Source organism: Scyliorhinus canicula, chromosome 7 (assembly GCF_902713615.1).
Source record: "Scyliorhinus canicula chromosome 7, sScyCan1.1, whole genome shotgun sequence".
NCBI classification, from domain to species: Eukaryota; Metazoa; Chordata; class Chondrichthyes; order Carcharhiniformes; family Scyliorhinidae; genus Scyliorhinus; species Scyliorhinus canicula.
Genome location: NC_052152.1, coordinates 35,796,816 through 35,814,932, shown reverse-complemented (window position 1 = coordinate 35,814,932; position 18,117 = coordinate 35,796,816). Strand labels below are relative to the sequence as shown.

At 47.1% G+C, this 18,117-nt stretch overlaps 1 protein-coding gene across 1 annotated transcript in view; it reads left to right on the top strand.

The window, feature by feature from the left end:
- The window catches only part of dcbld2 (discoidin, CUB and LCCL domain containing 2), a 123,113-nt gene that overhangs the window by 72,723 nt on the left and 32,273 nt on the right, over positions 1–18,117 (top strand). Inside the window, exons 5-6 of the mRNA XM_038801758.1 lie at positions 3,148–3,220; positions 17,879–18,012. Coding sequence (XP_038657686.1) covers positions 3,148–3,220; positions 17,879–18,012 — 207 coding nt within the window. The remainder of the gene's footprint in view (positions 1–3,147; positions 3,221–17,878; positions 18,013–18,117) is intronic.

The following is an 18,117-nucleotide window of genomic DNA, read 5'->3' as shown; positions in this document are numbered from 1 at the left end:
AGGTGGGATCAGGGTATTGAACTTGATGATCAGCCATGATTACAATAAATGGCAGAGCAGGCTCGAAGAGCTGAATGGCCTCCTCCTGCTTCTATTTTCTATGTATGTTTCTATGTATAACATTTCAAAGAGATTAAGACTCATTTTTAGCACTCTAAAATAATACAACAAGCACATCTTTGAAAGTCATCGTTGAGAAACCAAGGATGTGAAGAAGTTTCAGAAAGATGACAAGAGAGGGATCCACCTGACTGAAGGTGGATGACACAGACCTGGGGCTGGATTCTCCCCTACCCGGCGTGACGGAGGGTCCCGGCGTAGGGGAGTGGCGCTAACCACTCAGGTCAGGCCTCCCCAAAGGTGGGGAATTCGCCCCACCTTTGGGGGCCAGCCCCGCGCCGGAGCGGTTGGCACCAGAAGACTGGCGCAAAAAACCGGCGCCCCCGGCAGTGGGGCTGGCCGAAAGGCTTTCGCCGGTCGGCGCATGCACGATGTGGGGTTCTCTTCCGCTTCCGCCATGGCGGTGTCCGTGGCGGCCGCGGAAAGAGAAAGAGTGCACCCAGGGCTCTGGCCCGGAGTCTGAGCGGGGGGCCCCGATCACGGGCCAGGCCACCGTGGGGGCACCCCCCCTGGGTTAGATCCCCCCCCCCCCCCCCCCACAGGACCCCGGGGCCCGCTCACGCCACTGATCCCGCCGTTACAGAGGTGGTTCAAACCTCGGCGGCGGGAGAGGCCTCCCAGCGGCGGGACTTCGGCCCATCCGGGCCGGAGAATCACCGCAGGGGCCTCGCCGATCGGAGTGGCGAGATTCCCGCCACCGCCACTTCCCGGGTGGCGGAGAATCTCTGCCACGGCGGGGGCGGGAATTTCGGCGGCCCCAGGCGATTCTGCGACCCTGCTGGGGGTCGGAGAATTTCGCCCTTGGCTTTACTTCTGCCGACCCCTTCAGAGCAACTTTGGCATTTCAGATGAGATTTGCATTGATAGATTGATATATTTCCAGAAGGCATTTGATAAGGTACCACATCAAAAGGTATTGCAGAAATATAAGCTCACGGTGATACTGGATCACCCGGGCTTGTACTCTGTGGAGTTTAAAAGAATGAGAGGGCATTTCATAGAAACGTAGAAAATCCTGATGGGACTGGACAGGCTGGAAGTAGGAAGAATGTTCTCGACGTTGGGACGTCCAGAACTAGGGGTCACAGCCTAAGAAAAAGGGGTACGCCATTCAGGACTGAGGTGAGGAAGAGCTTCTTATCTCGGAGAGTTGTGAACTTGTGGAATTCTCTACCACAGAACGCTGTTGGGGCCAGTTTGTTGTATATATTCAAGAGGGAGCTGGACCTGGCCCTTGCGGCTAAAGGGGTATGGAGAGAAAGCGGGAGTGGGATACTGAATTTGCAGTCTACGGGTATCCTCATTATTATCATCCTACCAATTTTCGTATCATCTTAATCATACCCTCTAGATTTATGTCCAAAAAATAATGTACATCATAAAAAGCAATTGTCTTAGAACCAAGTCCTGCAGAACCCAACTGCAAACAGACTTCCTGTTAGAAAAACATCCATCTGCTTCTTGCCTCTCCGCCTACTTTGGATCCGATTTGCCACTTTGCCTTGGATCCCATTTAAGACAGGGGTGAGGAGAATTTTTTTCTCTGAGGATCATAAATCTTTGAAACGCTCTTCCTCTGAACACGTTGGAAGCAGAATCTTTGACTATTTTGCAAGGGGGTGAAAGTTCGGGGATAGGTGGGAATGTGTAATTGAGGTTACAGTCAGATCAGCCATGATCTTATTAAATGGCAGAGCAAGCTTGGCTGAGTGGTCTACTCTTTCCAATTCATATGCAGCCAGTACATAGGAACATCGCTAGATGGAAATAAATTAAGATCCATCTAATTCACTGCATACAAACCTTTACTGTTGCATTATGTAATAATAATGGAGTTGTTGACTAAGCATAGTAATCAATCTCTATCAGTTAGTCTACATCAGACCAAGACATGAGATGAGGATAGCCCCAGAGGTGGAGAGGTTTGGGATCCGCATGTCTAAAGTCACATTCTCCCAAGTGCACTACACTTACTACTTCACCCAGGAGGCATTTCTTCAGGTCAGAATTATGCCCTCAGATCATGTACCCTCTTGAACTAAAAGCAGAAAAATAATCTTGAAAGGATGAAAGTTAACGGAGAACTTGCAGAGTGCCCAACATTCAATGGTGTGGCTCTTCGCAAACTCCTCCCGTTCAATAGTGAGGCCTTGCCCCTCCCTACCTCATGCTCGATAGTGTGATTCCTCCTGACTCCCTCTGCTTAATGGTGAAGTCCTAACCCTTACTGGCCTTCTCCCTCGATGATGTGGCCCCTGTTCCACTTTGTCTGCCAGTTGATTTATGGAGTGTCTTTCACAAATCCACAAACATGCTTTTCAGCTACTGTGAAGTACTTTTGTAGTCAATGTTGTTCGGCAGCAATTCAATTTGCACTTAGCAAGATTCATAAACAGAAAGGGACAGATGCTTGCGGGTATAATTGGATTTTTGGATGCTTCATGACCCTTTAAAGTTCTGAAATGGCTTGCGCGGCACATACACACACTTCTGATGCAGACTATGCCGGATGTCACTTTGGGATTAACTGAGGTGATAAGGGACCTGGAAACAGGAGAAGCACCAGTCCCACTCTTTCTCCCTGGCACTGATCATGACAGCTATACTGATGTAAAGTACGATGGCTTGGGAAGATGCGCGGGTGGTATTGAGCTCTCACCCAACTGCTTCTCCAGGACTTTATATTTCAGCACAGAAAGGGGCTCTTTTATCTTTCTAGTCTTTCCCAATGTTTTTCTCTGTTCAAGCAACTCTGTATAATCCTCACTCCCCATACTGTGCCATACTTGTCCTTTTCAAGTAACTGTCTAAGTACCTTTTAAGAAAGATTATTTGTTCTACTGAAACAATTGTTTGTAACCGGGATTTCCATATTCTAACCACCCTCTGCAAATAATCCTTTTTTCATCTCCCGTTTTTGTGCTTTTCTTAAACTTGTGCCCTCTCATTGTCTCATTGATTATGTCATTACCAGTAAAGTACTAGATTATATCCATGACCTGACTTATATTTGTTTCTTATTTTCAGCAAGTATTGTCCTGCGGGCTGCTTGACCCCTTTTGGTGACATTTCAGGAACTATCCCTCACGGCTATCGAGACGTAAGTAGTAAGAGAGGGAGAGAGAGAGAGTCAGCAAACCCATTGATGGGGGTTAGCCAAGTGAAAGGCTCTAGTTGTGACATACCATATACATAACCATCCGTGCTGAGATTTCTAAAGATGTACAGGTTGGGTGGATTGGCCATGCACAATTGCCCCTTAATGTCCAAAGATGTGCAGGTTAAGGCGGGGTTACAGGACTAGGGTGGGTGAGTGGGCCTCGATAGGCTGTTCTTTCAAGAGGGTCAGTGCAGACTCGATGGGCCAAATGGCCTCCTTCTGCATTGTAGGCATTCTATTCTACGTGGAATTAATGTGCTGAATTTATTGTGTGAGAATTCAGATTTCATGCAGTTGGTGTTATTTGTTAGCTGTGGTTACATTTGTATTAACTGCCGCTTTATAAAATTGTATTATTAGCCTTATAGGGGGCACAAATCTCACCAATATGCCACTACCCCTCCTCCCAACCGTGATTACCTCTATTTTGAAGGCACTTTTCGCTCCTCCATATTGAGAATAATTGAATGTGACATTGAGAATTACAGTCACTGAGGGATCATAGTTACAACCGCTTCACAGTTCTGTGTGTAATTGGAGTTTTTCTTATCTTTCGCAACATCACCTCCATTTAGGTCAAAGTAAAAGGAAAGAAAGTTTCACAGAATGGCAATGTAAATGGAGATGGCTATTTAACCTATTTTAGTTCATCCATCCAGGATGACATAGTGTCTTAATATGAAATATTTACTGTTTTTTACTAATGGCTGTTCAATTATGTTATACTGGAGGTGAAGCCAAAGACAAAATTGAACTTTTGCATGGACAATAAAGTTCTATTCTATATTCTATCCATTCCTATAATTTCAGAGTTTTGCCTCCACTCCATGTATTGGTCACTCTGCATAGAATTTAATGCCATTCCCCCATGCCGAGTTTGGTGGTGGTGGCAGTTGATCATGGGATGGCGGCGAGTGTAAATTCCACTGCCCTCCTGCCTCCACCCCTAGGAAGTCTGAGGCTGGAAGGCCTGTGGACTGCCTTCCCGTCCCACTGCCAATTTAGACCATGGTCGGAAAGTAATGCCCACTTAAAGGCGTCATTCTGCCGCTGCTGCTATTAACCCAACAGTGGGTGAGGGGCTTGCCTTGCGGGGGACACAACGATCCTAGGCGTCAGGGTGGGCGTTGTACCGGCAGCAGCCACCCCTCCTCAGTGACACTGCTGTTCAATAAAGCTCCGGCCTCTGTTTGTCAGGTAGCTCTTGGCAGTGGAAGCTCTGTCAGCAGGGTCCTTGATCCCGAGGAAGGCCCACAACTGGGCACTTGATACAGCAGGCCTTCCCTAAATGAGGCAACCTGGGGTTTTCACTGTCCCCACAGCTGGCAGCCTCCATTAAATATCGCCTTCTGTGTGTTGGGAGTAATTTCCGAACATCAGTTCTAAATTTGTCTTTTCCTAGCTTGAACTGCTGCCTCTCTGTCCTAAGCTCACGATGTAATGGTCCACAGTATCTTCAAGGGTTTTTTTTGCCTCTGCCCTGAGGAAGGGAAGAGGCAGTTGGTCAACTGACTTAAATTCTGCTGTTTTTGCCAAAAGATTCAACTTTTCACACGTACAGTTATCTATTGCTTCCATGTAGTTCAAAGAGTCTTACATTTAGATCATTATATCAGAAAAAACTGCATACAACAAAGTGTGCTTGCATGCAGAATCAGGACAGGTTCCCTTTAATGTTTTGCACAGCTTGTAACATGTTTTTTTTTAGTTGCCTTATCAATTCCTCTTTTAAAAACAGTAATTGTAGAGTCCTTTCTCCCTCCAGCAACCAATCAGTTGTACAAACTATCATGACTGAAGACGACTCAGAATGCGCAGCGAATAAGATCTTGCTACTGCCTCCTCCAAAGATAAATTGGGTCTTTCATTTAGTTGTTGGTTATGGGATCTTGCTCAGAGCAGTGCAGCTGCTATGTTTGCCATCGTACAGCAGTGATAACTCTTCAGAATAAATTTATTGGCTGTGAGATGCGTTGAGAGGCTATGCGTGTGCAAACGGTGCTCTTTAAATGTAATTGTATACTTTAGTTGGAGAGTATAAAAAGTAATTTCTTTCATGGATTGGAACCTGATGTTGGTAGAAAGGTTCATGTAGCGCATTTTGTTAAAAGTCTGCAAGCATTCACTTAATGGAACCATTTAAATATTCAGTTCAAAATAGCATTGATGGGAGCAGGGGTTATCTCTTTTAAACTAACAAATTAAGACATTTTAGTTTGGGGAAATTATAACTTTTTAACCTTCCTTTAAGAAACCCAGGAAAAGTCCGTTTCCCGTTCCCTCCACTTTTCCTATTTAAAAAAAAAATTCTTGCCCCCCACCCAATTTTTAATCTTTAAAACCTTGGCAGCTAAAACGTTTTTGTTGCAAATTATACCTGGCAAAGACTGACTTTGTCCTCTCACTGGAGCAGCAGGGGCTGCTGAGGGCCAAACCTTAGTGAACAAACATCAGTGTTTCAATGCCAGCTCCTGGAAACAGCACTCATTAGATGGCTGTCATGAGCATCAAGGTGGCAGCCCCACAGTAAGCTCGACAATTTAACACAACTAGATGTATTCATCACAAAGATTTGTTTTTAGGCACAGTGGCAGCTAACAGCATTGATGTTGGTTTAGTGCCGTATGAAAGCAGCTTACGGAAGTGTAGAAGATTTTAGTTTAGATGGGCAGCATGTTCGGCGCAGGCTTGGAGGGCCGAAGGGCCTGTTTCTGTGCTATACTTTTCTTTGTTCTTTGTGCTTTGTTCTTCCAAAGTCCTGACCCTGCGAAATCTTTCGGCAAGATGTGCATATTGATTTTTCTATTCTCCCACTTATTCTGATAGCCATCTATTTGAGGAAGTAGATGAGGAGCGATGGAGGTCGCATGCTTAATGTTTTTTGATCGATTCACGAGAAATGCACAGATCCTGATTGACATGAGAGAATTAGCACTGCACAAAGATGCTTCCACCCAAGCTATTTTTATCATAGATGGACAGCATGGTGGCACAGTGGTTAGCACTCCTGCCTCACGCCGGCGAGGTCCCAGGTTCGATCCCGGCTCTGGGTCATTGTCTGTGTGGAGTTTGCACGTTCTCCCCGTGTTTGAGTGGGTTACGCCCCCACAACCTAAAGATGTGCAGGTAGGTGAATTGGCCACGCTAAATTGCCCCTTAATTGGAAAAAATGAATTGGGTACTCTAACTTTATAATAAAAAAAAATTTTTTTAATCATTGCCTTGTTTTGCAGGAAAACTAAAGGTATTGTAAAAAAAAAAATGGCACTAATGTTGACGCTAAGTTGCTGGCGAAGATCTTGGCCACCAGGGTAGCGGACTGTGTGCCAGGGGTGATACACGAGGATCAGACAGGATTTGTCAAGGGACGGCAGCTCAACACGAATGTGCAGAGACTGCTAAATGTTATTATGATGCTGGCAGTGGAGGGGGAGGCGGAGATAGTGGTGGCGCTGGATGCGGAGAAAGCGTTTGATAGAGTTGAGTGGGGGTACCTGTGGGAGGTGCTGGAGCGGTTCGGATTCGGGGAGGGATTCATCAAATGGGTGAGGCTGCTCTACGCGGCTCCGATGGCGAGTGTAGTTACAAATGGAAGGAGATCGGAGTACTTTAGGCTCTACCGTGGGACCAGGCAGGGGTGCCCCCTGTCCCCCTTGCTCTTTGCACTGGCGATTGAACCTTTGGCTATGGCGTTGAGGGAGTCAGGGAGATGGAGGGGTCTGGTGCGGGGTGGGGAGGAACATCGTGTATCGCTGTATGCGGACGACCTGCTGTTGTATGTGGCGGATCCAGAAGGGGGAATGCCGGGGGTGATGGAGCTGTTAGCGGAATTTGGGGGCTTCTCGGGCTATAAGTTAAATTTAGGCAAGAGTGAGGTATTTGTAGTACACCCGGGTGATCAGGAGGAGGGAATTGGGAGACTCCCATTTATGAGGGCAGTGAAGAGTTTCAGATACCTGGGGGTGCAGGTGGCCAGGAGTTGGGGGACTGTCCATAAGCTTAATTTTACCAGGCTGGTGGAGCAGATGGAAGAGGAATTTAAAAAGTGGGACATGGTGCCGCTATCGTTGGCGGGTAGAGTGCAGTCCGTCAAAATGACGGTTCTCCCGAGGTTCTTGTTCCTTTTTCAGTGTTTGCCCATCTTTATCCCTAGGGCCTTTTTTAGAAGGGTTACGAGCAGCATCATGAGCTTTGTTTGGGCGCATGGGACCCCGAGGGTGAAGAGGGTCTTCTTGGAGCGGGGTAGAGATGGGGGGGGGGGGGGGGGGGGGCTGGCGTTACCCAATCTCTCGGGGTATTATTGGGCGGCCAATGTGTCGATGGTGCGCAAGTGGGTAATGGAGGGGGAGGGGGCAGCATGGAAACGGATGGAGAGGGCGTCCTGTGGAGATACAAGCCTGGGGGCCCTGGTAACGGCGCTGTGGCCGCTCCCTCCTACGAGGTATACCACGAGTCCGGTGGTGGCGGCTACCCTCAAGATTTGGGGGCAGTGGAGGCGACATAGGGGAGAAGTGGGGGGCTCGATGGAGGCTCCGTTAAGGGGGAACCATAGGTTCGTCCCCGGGAACATTGATGGGGGATTTCAGGGTTGGTACAGAGCGGGCATCAGACAGCTGAGGGACCTGTTTATTGATGGGAGGTTTGCGAGCCTGGGGGAGTTGGAGGAGAAATTTGGGCTCCCCCCGGGGAACATGTTCAGGTATCTGCAGGTAAAGGCATTTGCTAAGCGGCAGGTGGAGGGATTCCCTTCGCTTCCCGCGAGGGGGGTGAGCGACAGGGTGCTTTCGGGGGTCTGGGTCGGAGAGGGGAAGATATCTGATATCTACAAGGTTATGCAGGAGGCGGAGGAGGCGTCAGTAGAGGAGCTGAAAGCTAAGTGGGAGGGGGAACTGGGGGAACAGATCGAAGACGGGACATGGGCTGATGCCCTGGAGAGGGTTAATTCTTCCTCCTCGTGTGCGCGGCTTAGCCTCATCCAATTCAAGGTGCTGCACCGGGCCCACATGACTGGGACAAGGATGAGTAGGTTCTTTGGGGGTGAAGACAGGTGTGTCAGGTGCTCGGGGAGTCCAGCGAACCATGCCCATATGTTCTGGGCATGCCCGGCGCTGGAGGAGTTCTGGAAGGGGGTGGCGAGGACAGTGTCGAGGGTGGTGGGATCCAGGGTCAAGCCAGGATGGGGACTCGCGATTTTTGGGGTTGGGATGGAGCCGGGAGTGCAGGAGGCGAAAGAGGCCGGTGTGCTGGCCTTTGCGTCCCTAGTAGCCCGGCGAAGGATCTTGCTACAATGGAAGGATGCGAGGCCCCCAAGCGTGGAGACCTGGATCAATGACATGGCGGGTTTCATTAAGCTAGAGCAGGTCAAATTCGCCCTGAGAGGGTCGGTACAAGGGTTCTTTAGGCGGTGGCAACCTTTTCTCGACTTTCTGGCTCAACGATAGGGTACGGGGACAGTAGCAGCAGCAACCCGGGGGGGGGGGAAGGGGGAGGGAAAAGGTGGGGGGGGGGGGGAAGGGGGAGGGAAAAGGTGTGGGGGGGGGGGAAGGGGGAGGGAAAAGGTGGGGGGGGGGGGGAAGGGGGAGGGAAAAGGTGGGGGGGGGGGGGAAGGGGGAGGGAAAAGGTGGGGGTGGGGGGGAAGGGGGAGGGAAAAGGTGGGGGTGGGGGGGAAGGGGGAGGGAAAAGGTGGGGATGGGGGGGAAGGGGGAGGGAAAAGGTGGGGGTGGGGGGGAAGGGGGAGGGAAAAGGTGGGGGTGGGGGGGAAGGGGGAGGGAAAAGGTGGGGGTGGGGGGGAAGGGGGAGGGAAAAGGTGGGGGGGAAGGGGGAGGGAAAAGGTGGGGGGGGGGGGCGGACGATGACTATGTTTGTTTATTTAATTTAAATTTATTTTGAAGTTCTTTTGTTGTTCATTGGGGTTGGGGGGGTGGGGGATGGGATACATGCGTCGATACGGTCTGGGGGTGGTACGGTTATTATGGGTTATTTTGTTGCATTTCATTGTTTGTCTTTATATTTTCTGTAAAAAATTCCAATAAAAATTATATTTAAAAAAAAAAAATGGCACTATACTTGTGTTTAAATTTAACACACGTTTTTACATTTTTCTTTTACCACAAGTGTGTCTCGGCAAAATTAATATTGCATGAAAGTGCCTACAGCCTCAGGTTGCATGAAAGGCCCTTTGTTTTAATATTTCTTAATGTACAGGATTTCTTAAGTTGTGGGATACGTCAGCAGATGCATCATGATGGGTCATCGTCGTCAGCTGCAAATGCCGTCAAGCACATTCTTGATGCTTCATCACCCAAAGCAATGTTCCAGGTTGTCTATAGTTACTGTGGATAAGTAGTTGACACAAGTCATTTGTTATACTGCTTAAAAAAGCACTTAATTGACTGTAAAACGTTTTGGGACATCCTGAGGTTTATGAAAGGTGGTATGCCGGTGCAAATCCATGTTTTCTTTTTCCAATTACCTAAAAGGAGGGAATTTTTACATTCCTTATCATGTCCGAATAATAGACTGCAAGAATATTTGAATTGAAGTGTTCTTTTTCGCATTGGGAGAGACTGGGGTTCAGTCTGGTGCTAATGCAAGTTGAGATCACTGAGCCGTAGTCAAGATAGTGGGTATTCACTGCTGGAGTTCAGAGTCTTCAAGGTTAACATGCCGAGAGTTAACTTTGGCAACCACTGTTCTGTCAGCTGGTGCCAAGCTTGGCAATTGGAACATTTATTTAAGCTCTGCAGAAACATTCACTTGATGAGGTTTATCAGGTCTCGCCTCAGAGCTTACACAGAAACAGCTGGGTTCCAGCAATCTACAGGAGTAAGTGGAGCAGAGGGCAGAGAGTGCACCCAGCCGCTTCACTCCTTGGCTCTTCAGAATGCTTACTTCACACATTCCATACGATGGATTCATTGGACTGATTTCACTGAATTCCAAAGTGCACACAAAGGTTAATGAAATACCAAGCCAGTAACGACATTTTAATATCTTTATTCAGAGGCTTTGTAGAATACCCCCACTGAATTAATTTAGTGGTGCTAATTCTTGAAGGATGAATCGAACAAAACCCAGCCAAACTGTTCCTTTTGGAAAAACATAAAAATTTCTCATACCTTCAGCAGTGAAACAGAATAAGTAACTTGATTTCAACTTCTGCCCTCCCACACTCTGCTTGTCCCTTCCTCTCTTTCTACCCCACACCCACTCCCACGAGCCCTTTCACCTCCTACAACTTCCCGCAGCTGCTGACTGGGTCAAATTATTGACATTCATATAATTGCAGTTCTCTCTGTCCTTCAGCCAGTGGAAAATGCACTTCTAGCAGGAATATGTTGAACTTCTCCCTGAGGTAGCTGGACTACACTATACTGGGATTTTTACTGCAGGTAGTGGTTGTGAGGTTCAACCAGTTCTGACTATTTAACTCCTTAGGTACTAACCAGCTGAGCTTGTTACAGTTCAAATAACTTGTATTTATACAATGCCTCTTCATATTAAAGTGTTAAAAGTGCTTCACATACAGTTCTTTTTGAAGTGCACTGACTACTATCACACTGCACAGAAGGAAGCCATTCAGTTCTTGATGACCAATCAGTCCCACTCTTCTATCTTTCCCAATATCTCGGCCAATTCTTCTTTGATAATTACTACTGAAACTGCTTCCACGCCTTTTCGAGCATTGCGTTTCAAATCATAATAACTCGCTGCATAAAAGTAATTCTACATTTGATAATAATTAATAATCTTTATTATTGTGACAAGTAGACTTGCATTAACACTGCAATGAAGTTACTGTGAAAATCCAATAGTCGCCACACCTGTTCGGGTACACAGAGGGAGAATTCAGAATGTCCAATTCACCTAACAAGCACGTTTTTCGGGACTTGTGGAAGTTGGACCACCCAGAGGAAACCCATGCAGACACTGGGAGAACGTGCAGACTCCGCACAGACAGTGACCCAAGCAGGAATCGAACCTGAGACCCTGCCGCTGTGAAGCAATGGTGCTAACCACTGTGCTACCAATGCGCCCCATAGCGTCCTCAGTCAGGTTAGTGTGAGGTTCGGAGGATAACGTGGTGGTGGTGTTCTCATGCATCTGCTGACCATGTCCTTCTAGGTGGCAGAAGTCATGTGTTTGAAAGGTGCTGTTGAATTAGCCTTGTTGAGTTGCTGCAGTGCATCTTGTATATGCTACACTGCTGCAACTATGCATCAGTGTTGGAGGAAGTAAATGTTTAAGGTGGCAGATGGAATGCCAATCAAGCACACTGCTTTGTCCTGGTTGGAGCTTCTTGAGTGTTATTAGAGCTAGACTTATCCGGCAAGTGGAGAGTATTCCATCACACTCCTGACCTCCGCCTTGTACAGACTTTGGGAAGTCAGGCGAGTGCCTATCCAAAGTGTATTGCCAGTGATTTTAAATCTGTCCTCTGATTACAGATCCACCCCAAATTGCAAAAGTTTTGCTCCAATTACTTCCATCAAAACTCTTCATAATTTTGAACACGGTCATTAAATCTTCCAATAGCCTTCTCTGCTATAAGGAGAATAATAATCTGTTTCTCTAATCTGTCTACAACTCTGAAATCCTCACCATAGAATCCCTACAGTACAGAAGGAGGCCATTTGGTCCACCTACTCTGCACTGACCTTCTGAAAGCGCCCTACCTAGGCCCCCCCCCCCCCCCCCCCCCTCACCTACCACCATTACCCCATAACCTAACCTGCACATATATTTGGAGTGCGGGAGGAAACCGGAGAATCCTGAGGAAACATAAGCAGACACTGGGACAATGTGCAAACTCCACAGAGGCAGCCACCTGAGGTCTGAACTGAACCCGGGTCCCTGGAACTATGAGGCAGTGGTGGTAACCACTGTGCCACCGTGTCATCCTTACCCTAGTACCATTCTGATAAATCTCCACCTGCTGCTTCTCCAAGGCCATGACATCCGTCCTGAAGTACTGTCCAGAATTGGAAACGGTGCTTTAGCTGAGGTTGGTGCGGTGATTCATAACAGTTCAATGTGACTTCTTTGTTTTTGCACACTTTGCTTGTATTTACATATCCAGGATCCTGTGAGCCTTTTTAACTGTCTTCTCAACATGTCCTACCACCTTCATATATCCGGCTAATTAAATCTCCAATCTTTCTCCTTCTGCACCCGCCGTTTCACTAATATTAGGTAGCTAGATTAAGGTTGCATGTAGGTAATTAGTTGGGGTTGCTCTACCTTATCCTGGGAAAGGTATGTTGATGAGCTCATTGGGGAGAATATGAACCCCCTTCCCTCAACTGGAAGAAACAGGGATTGGGTATAAATTGAAGTGAACTACCTCCCCTTTCCTGCCTGTCCTGGCCAGCTGCAAGGGCACCCACCCAAAGCCAACCTAACACTTTCACCCTGCATGGAGGGTGACCTCTGATGACAATTCATTAAAACCTTTGGGTTCCTAATTACATCGTAAGGCCCCTATTTTCATTCATTAATGAAGCACGTTCTAGTTTCCAACAGAATTCTGTGGCATATAACAACCTATAATGCTGGTTGGCAGTATTTTCTGATACTTTCCAGCAATAGCGAGGCAGTAAGTTGATTTTTTTTGCTATTTCTATCCTCTCACTGCCCCCTTTGCCACCAGAGCCTGTCCTTTTTGTGAGCTATTTGCACTTTATAAAAGTCATCTGATTAAATCCTTGCCATTGTAATGTTAAATACATCTATTAATTAGAAATAAAATACATAATGTTCTACTGAAGCAATTCTCTTGTGACTTCAAAAAAACACAAATTTTTCAGGGATATAAATCAGGCAACAGACATTAAATACAGCTGAAACAGCACACTGGTGACTGTGGTTGAGAATGGAAAATGCAATATTGTGCATTACAGTTTCGAACCTGACTCATTCCGATCAAGTAATTGTTCATACCAATGTGGTCTCCTATAAGATAAACGCGATGACACAGTGACTGCTGCTGTTGAGTTGAGTGATAGGTGGTCAGACATCCTCAGATGCAGCATTCCCAGCAGATTCCTGTTTGAATCATTCCTGGTGGTAAGGCCCAATGCAGTCATTAAATTTGCAGTTTGGAAGTGTTGCTGCAGACAGTAGTTTTTGGACATGGGTAAAAGGCGCAGCACCGGTTACGCTTTTCAACAGTGTTGTTGGTGCTTTCGCTGAATGTCAGGTTGTTAGTCACCACTGACACTGCTCTGATGTAGGCAGGCATGAAGATAGAAAATACATATGGACAAATTTCTTCTAAGAACGTTTAATGTGTTTGTAAGAAATTTACAAGCACTTGTTTAATTAAAATAAGCAGGTCAGCATCATCCCTAAACTAATGCTGCCAAGGGGCACAATGTGCGTTTGTTACCAAGGAACTGTGTATTTGAAAAATCTGCCCTGTACATTGTTTTGTCTTTTAGACATTAGAAATTACTGCAATTAATGTTTAATATACATAGAACAGTACAGCACAGAACAAGCCCTTCGGCCCACGATGTTGTGCCGAGCTACGTCTGAAACCAAGATCAAGCTATCCCACTCCCTGACATTGTGGTGCGCTTCATGTGCCTATCTAATAACTGCTTGAAAGTTCCTCCACGCCACTATGCGACTTCACTATCACAGCAGGCAGTCCATTCCACACCCTAACCACTCTCTGAGTAAGGAGGCTACCTCGGACATCCCTCCTATATCTCCCACCCTGAACCTTATAGTTATGCCCCCTTGTAACAGCTACATCCACCCGAGGAAATAGTTTCTGAACGTCCACACTATCTATCCCCCTCATCATCTTAGAAACCTCTAACATGCGTGTATGTTATTCCTTTTCCCCGCTCATTTAATGGAATTTAGAATACACAGCTTAATGTGCCGCTCCTCGATGCCATTCTCAGGAAGTTCCTTGCCCTGCTGCAATCCCAGGTTGTGGAAGACACAGCAGACCATGGCAATGCAGGAGTCCTTCTGGGGGCTGTAATATAGGGCCCCATCAGACCTTTCAAGGCAGCAGAGCTACATCTTGAACAGGCCAATGCACCGCTCAGTAGCAGCTCGTGTTGCACTGTGAGCCTCATTGTACCTGGCCTCTGCTGCAGTCTGGGGTCTCCGAACCAACGTCATCAGCCACGGCCTGAGGAGATGAAACTGGAGCACCCGGAGGAAACCCACACAGACACAGGGAGAATGTGCAGACGCCGCACAGACAGTGACCCAAGCCGGGAATCGAACCTGGCGCACATTCTCCCCGTGACTGCGTGGGTTTCCTCCGCGTGCTCCGGTTTCCTCCACAGTCCACAGATGTGTAGGCCATGATAAATTGTCTCTTAGTGCCCAAAGGTTGAGTGGGGTCACAGGAATAGGGTGGGAAATAGGGCCTAGTTAGGGTCAATTCAGACTTGATGGGCCAAATGGCTCCTTCTGCACTTGAGGGATTTTATGTTTCTAAGGACAACTCACCCCCAACAGGGGGTGACAGGCTCAAACGTTGAGTCAGGATAATCTTTCCCGTCCTAATCGGAGGATGGGCCTTGCCCCGTGAAGGAAGAAATTGTCAAGAACCCCCAATAGGGTGCACTGCGAGAGAGGGCCAACTCCCTCATCCCCGGCACCATGGGACCCACCCCATCAACTGGGCCCAACCAGGTGAAAGACCAGTGTCAGTGCAAAAACACTCAGAGAACCCACTCCTTAACAAACAGGACAATGCTTCACTTCCAAGCACTGTGAGAAACGCAGCAGAGGGCCAGCCCTCCTTCCCAAAATCCCCATCCCACTCCACAGGGCCAGACCAGAACCAGGAGCCGCAGGTGAGGGAGGGGACACCCAACCACCCTCATATAAAGGATACCCAGGACCACTCTAATCCCCAATCCACAGCCACGAATACCCATCTCACCTCAACCTCTAGTTACAGACAAGGTACTCTAGTAGTTCCAATAATACCAAATAAAAAGCTAGTGATCAGTGGACCAGACCAAGCCCTGGCCTCGAAGACAGGATAAAGATTACCGAAACATGGCAGCCAATTTTCAAACTCATTTGGGAATACTGTCACCTCTCGCAGGGACGATAGTGACGTTTAAGGGGCATCTTGACAAATACATGAATAGGATGGGAATGGAGACGTACGGACCCCTGAAGTATAGAAGATTTTAGTTTAGATGGGCAGCATAGTTGGCGCAGGCTTGGAGGGCCGATGGACCTGTTCCTGTGCTGTACTTTTCTTTGTTCTTTGGGCGGGGCCCAGGGGTATACCACACTCTGTCTCCTTTTACTGAACCCTTGAGGATGGGTGACAAGCCACGTGGCAGGATCGCGGCAACATGGAGGCAGGCCTTCACCAGGGAAAGTGCTCTCTCAAGAATATATTTGCTTCCATAAAAGTACACCCCAACTCTTGAGTGTGAGCCCTGACTACCTGCACTGCAGAGGTGGGATTTTCAATCATGACAACATCCCGGTTGGCAGCCATCTGCACACAGCACCGCCAAGGGAGGGGCGAAAATCAACAGCAGCCGTACCACTGCAAGCAGGGCCGCACCCCAGCCCGCTCCAGCTGCTACCAACAAACGAGAATTTAAAAATGTTATCTCGGCTCTTTCTCGCAAAGGCACAAACCCAACACTTCCCGGGACACAGCATAAGCCAGGTAACCCAAGAAAAGACAAATACAGAAGGTGCACTAGGAAGAAAATACAAATTAAAAGATGAGTAATGCTGGTGCTCACGGAAACGCAGCCGATAACGTGACCCCCCCCCCCCCCCCCCCCCCCCCCCCCCCCCCAGCGACATTTAGCATCCGTTACGGGATTTGTGCCTGCGGCTAACAGGCCCACTAAATCATGCCCATTGATTCCTTTAAACAATCTTGTGCTTGTCTAAAAATTGAAAAAATATATTGCAACTTATTGGAATAGATTGTGTTTATTTTACTGTGACTCCCTTAATCTTCAATAGCTTGTTTTCATAATTCAGAACTGATCCATCACAAGCATGTGCATCGTATCATGCCAGTTGTCGTATATCCCATAAAACACGCTGCGGTTTTGCATAAATGTGAATCTCTGCTGCCACCTCCTACTATCCAAAGCAAGTGCAGTTATTATGTTTGATTGTCCTGGGACACAGCTGCTCAGTCAGAGATCAGTTTAAACCTACCTCAACGGTGGCAAACTAGAATGGGCCAAGAAACTAGAGTCTTTGTTTTGCAGGGAGGGGGGCAGGCGGTAAACTAAACTGCTCAGAAGGCCACATGCACTCAAGTCAGATTTTTATTTAGCTCCCTGTCAGTGATATCCCATTAAGGCGTGGAAGTTCATTTTGAATGAGTTCCTGTGCTAAATGTCAGGCAGCTCCCAGAAACTTGAGGCTGAAAGAAATTGCCGAAACCCACCCCGACTTTCCCATCAACCCTCACCCAGCTTGTTTCTAATGTCAAGGCAAGTCACACAGAGAAACGTGGATGTATTAATGCACGCCTCCTGCAAACTGGGTATCCAAATGCTATATACCGATGTAAAGAAAAATACAATTGTCTGTAGCTTGAAAATGATCAAGAATTTAAAATGTCTCATGTCAGCTCAATATCAAAGCAATATCAAAACAATATCACAGAATTGTTACAGCTCAGAAGGAGGCTATTTGGCCCATCATGTCGGCACCAGCTCTCCAAACGAGCATCTTGACTTAGTGCCATTGCCCTACCTTTGCCCTGAACCCCTCAACATTGTTTCTGTTCAAGTAATCAGGTAATGCCTTAGTGAATGCCTCAATTGAACCTGCCACCACTTCCAGGCAGTGCATTCCAGACCCGAACCACTCATGAAAAGGTTTTTTTGAAGCATGTAAGAATTTTGAAGAACAAGAAAAGGCCATTGGGCCTATGATGCCTGAGAATTTCTCCTAATTTTCAGCCATGATTCTAGGCAAATTGACAGAACCCCTGGTGAACAACGACCACTTTTTGCCATTTACCGTAGCTCTGTAAAGATCGCACTAATGTTATACCAGGAAATTGGGAGAAACCGTGTAACACTTCAGAGTTCCAGACATTCCAATTGATCTCTACTGCTCTTCTGTCATCTTTATTTTATCGCTTATTGTCACAAGTAGGCTTCAATGAAGTTACTGTGAAAATCCCCAAGTCGTCACATTCCGGCGCCTGTTCGGGGAGCCAGAATTGAACCCCGCTCAGCTGCCTGGTTCTGCATTACCAGTCAGCTATTTAGCCCACTGTGCTAAACCAGCCCCTTCTGTCGTAACATCTGTCACATTTTCTTTCCAGGATCCCGTCCCATTCTCAAAGGTCTTTCCTGGTGACTTACTTCATAAATCCGCTACCTTTTGAGTAAAACAAAGCTTTCTTAAACTTGAAACCCCAATCTTTAACCGATCTATCCCTTATGTTTGAACTCTTGGCTTTAACCTTTGCAAACAATTTGTCTGGATCAACTTTGAGTAAAACAAACAATGCCTTTAACAAAAAGTGAAAACAGGCCTGTTTCTAGGTCCCTGAGCTGTTGTATGAATCTGTAATGAGTTACTGTTCATGGTGAATGTTGACTGTCGTCTCTTTTCCAGTCCTCTTTGCTGTGTATGGCTGGTGTTCACGCTGGTGTCGTGTCAAATTTTCTGGGCGGCCGGATCAATGTTGTCATGAGTAAAGGCATTCCATACTATGAAAGCACTCTTGCAAATAATGTCTCCTCAAAACTGTAAGTTCAATCATTGAGAAAAAAAATTGCTATGACCATTTGCGTATAACAGTGAGGTTGGGAGAGTTGTGTTAGTAAAGGTATCATGTTAGCCTTTTAAAAGAA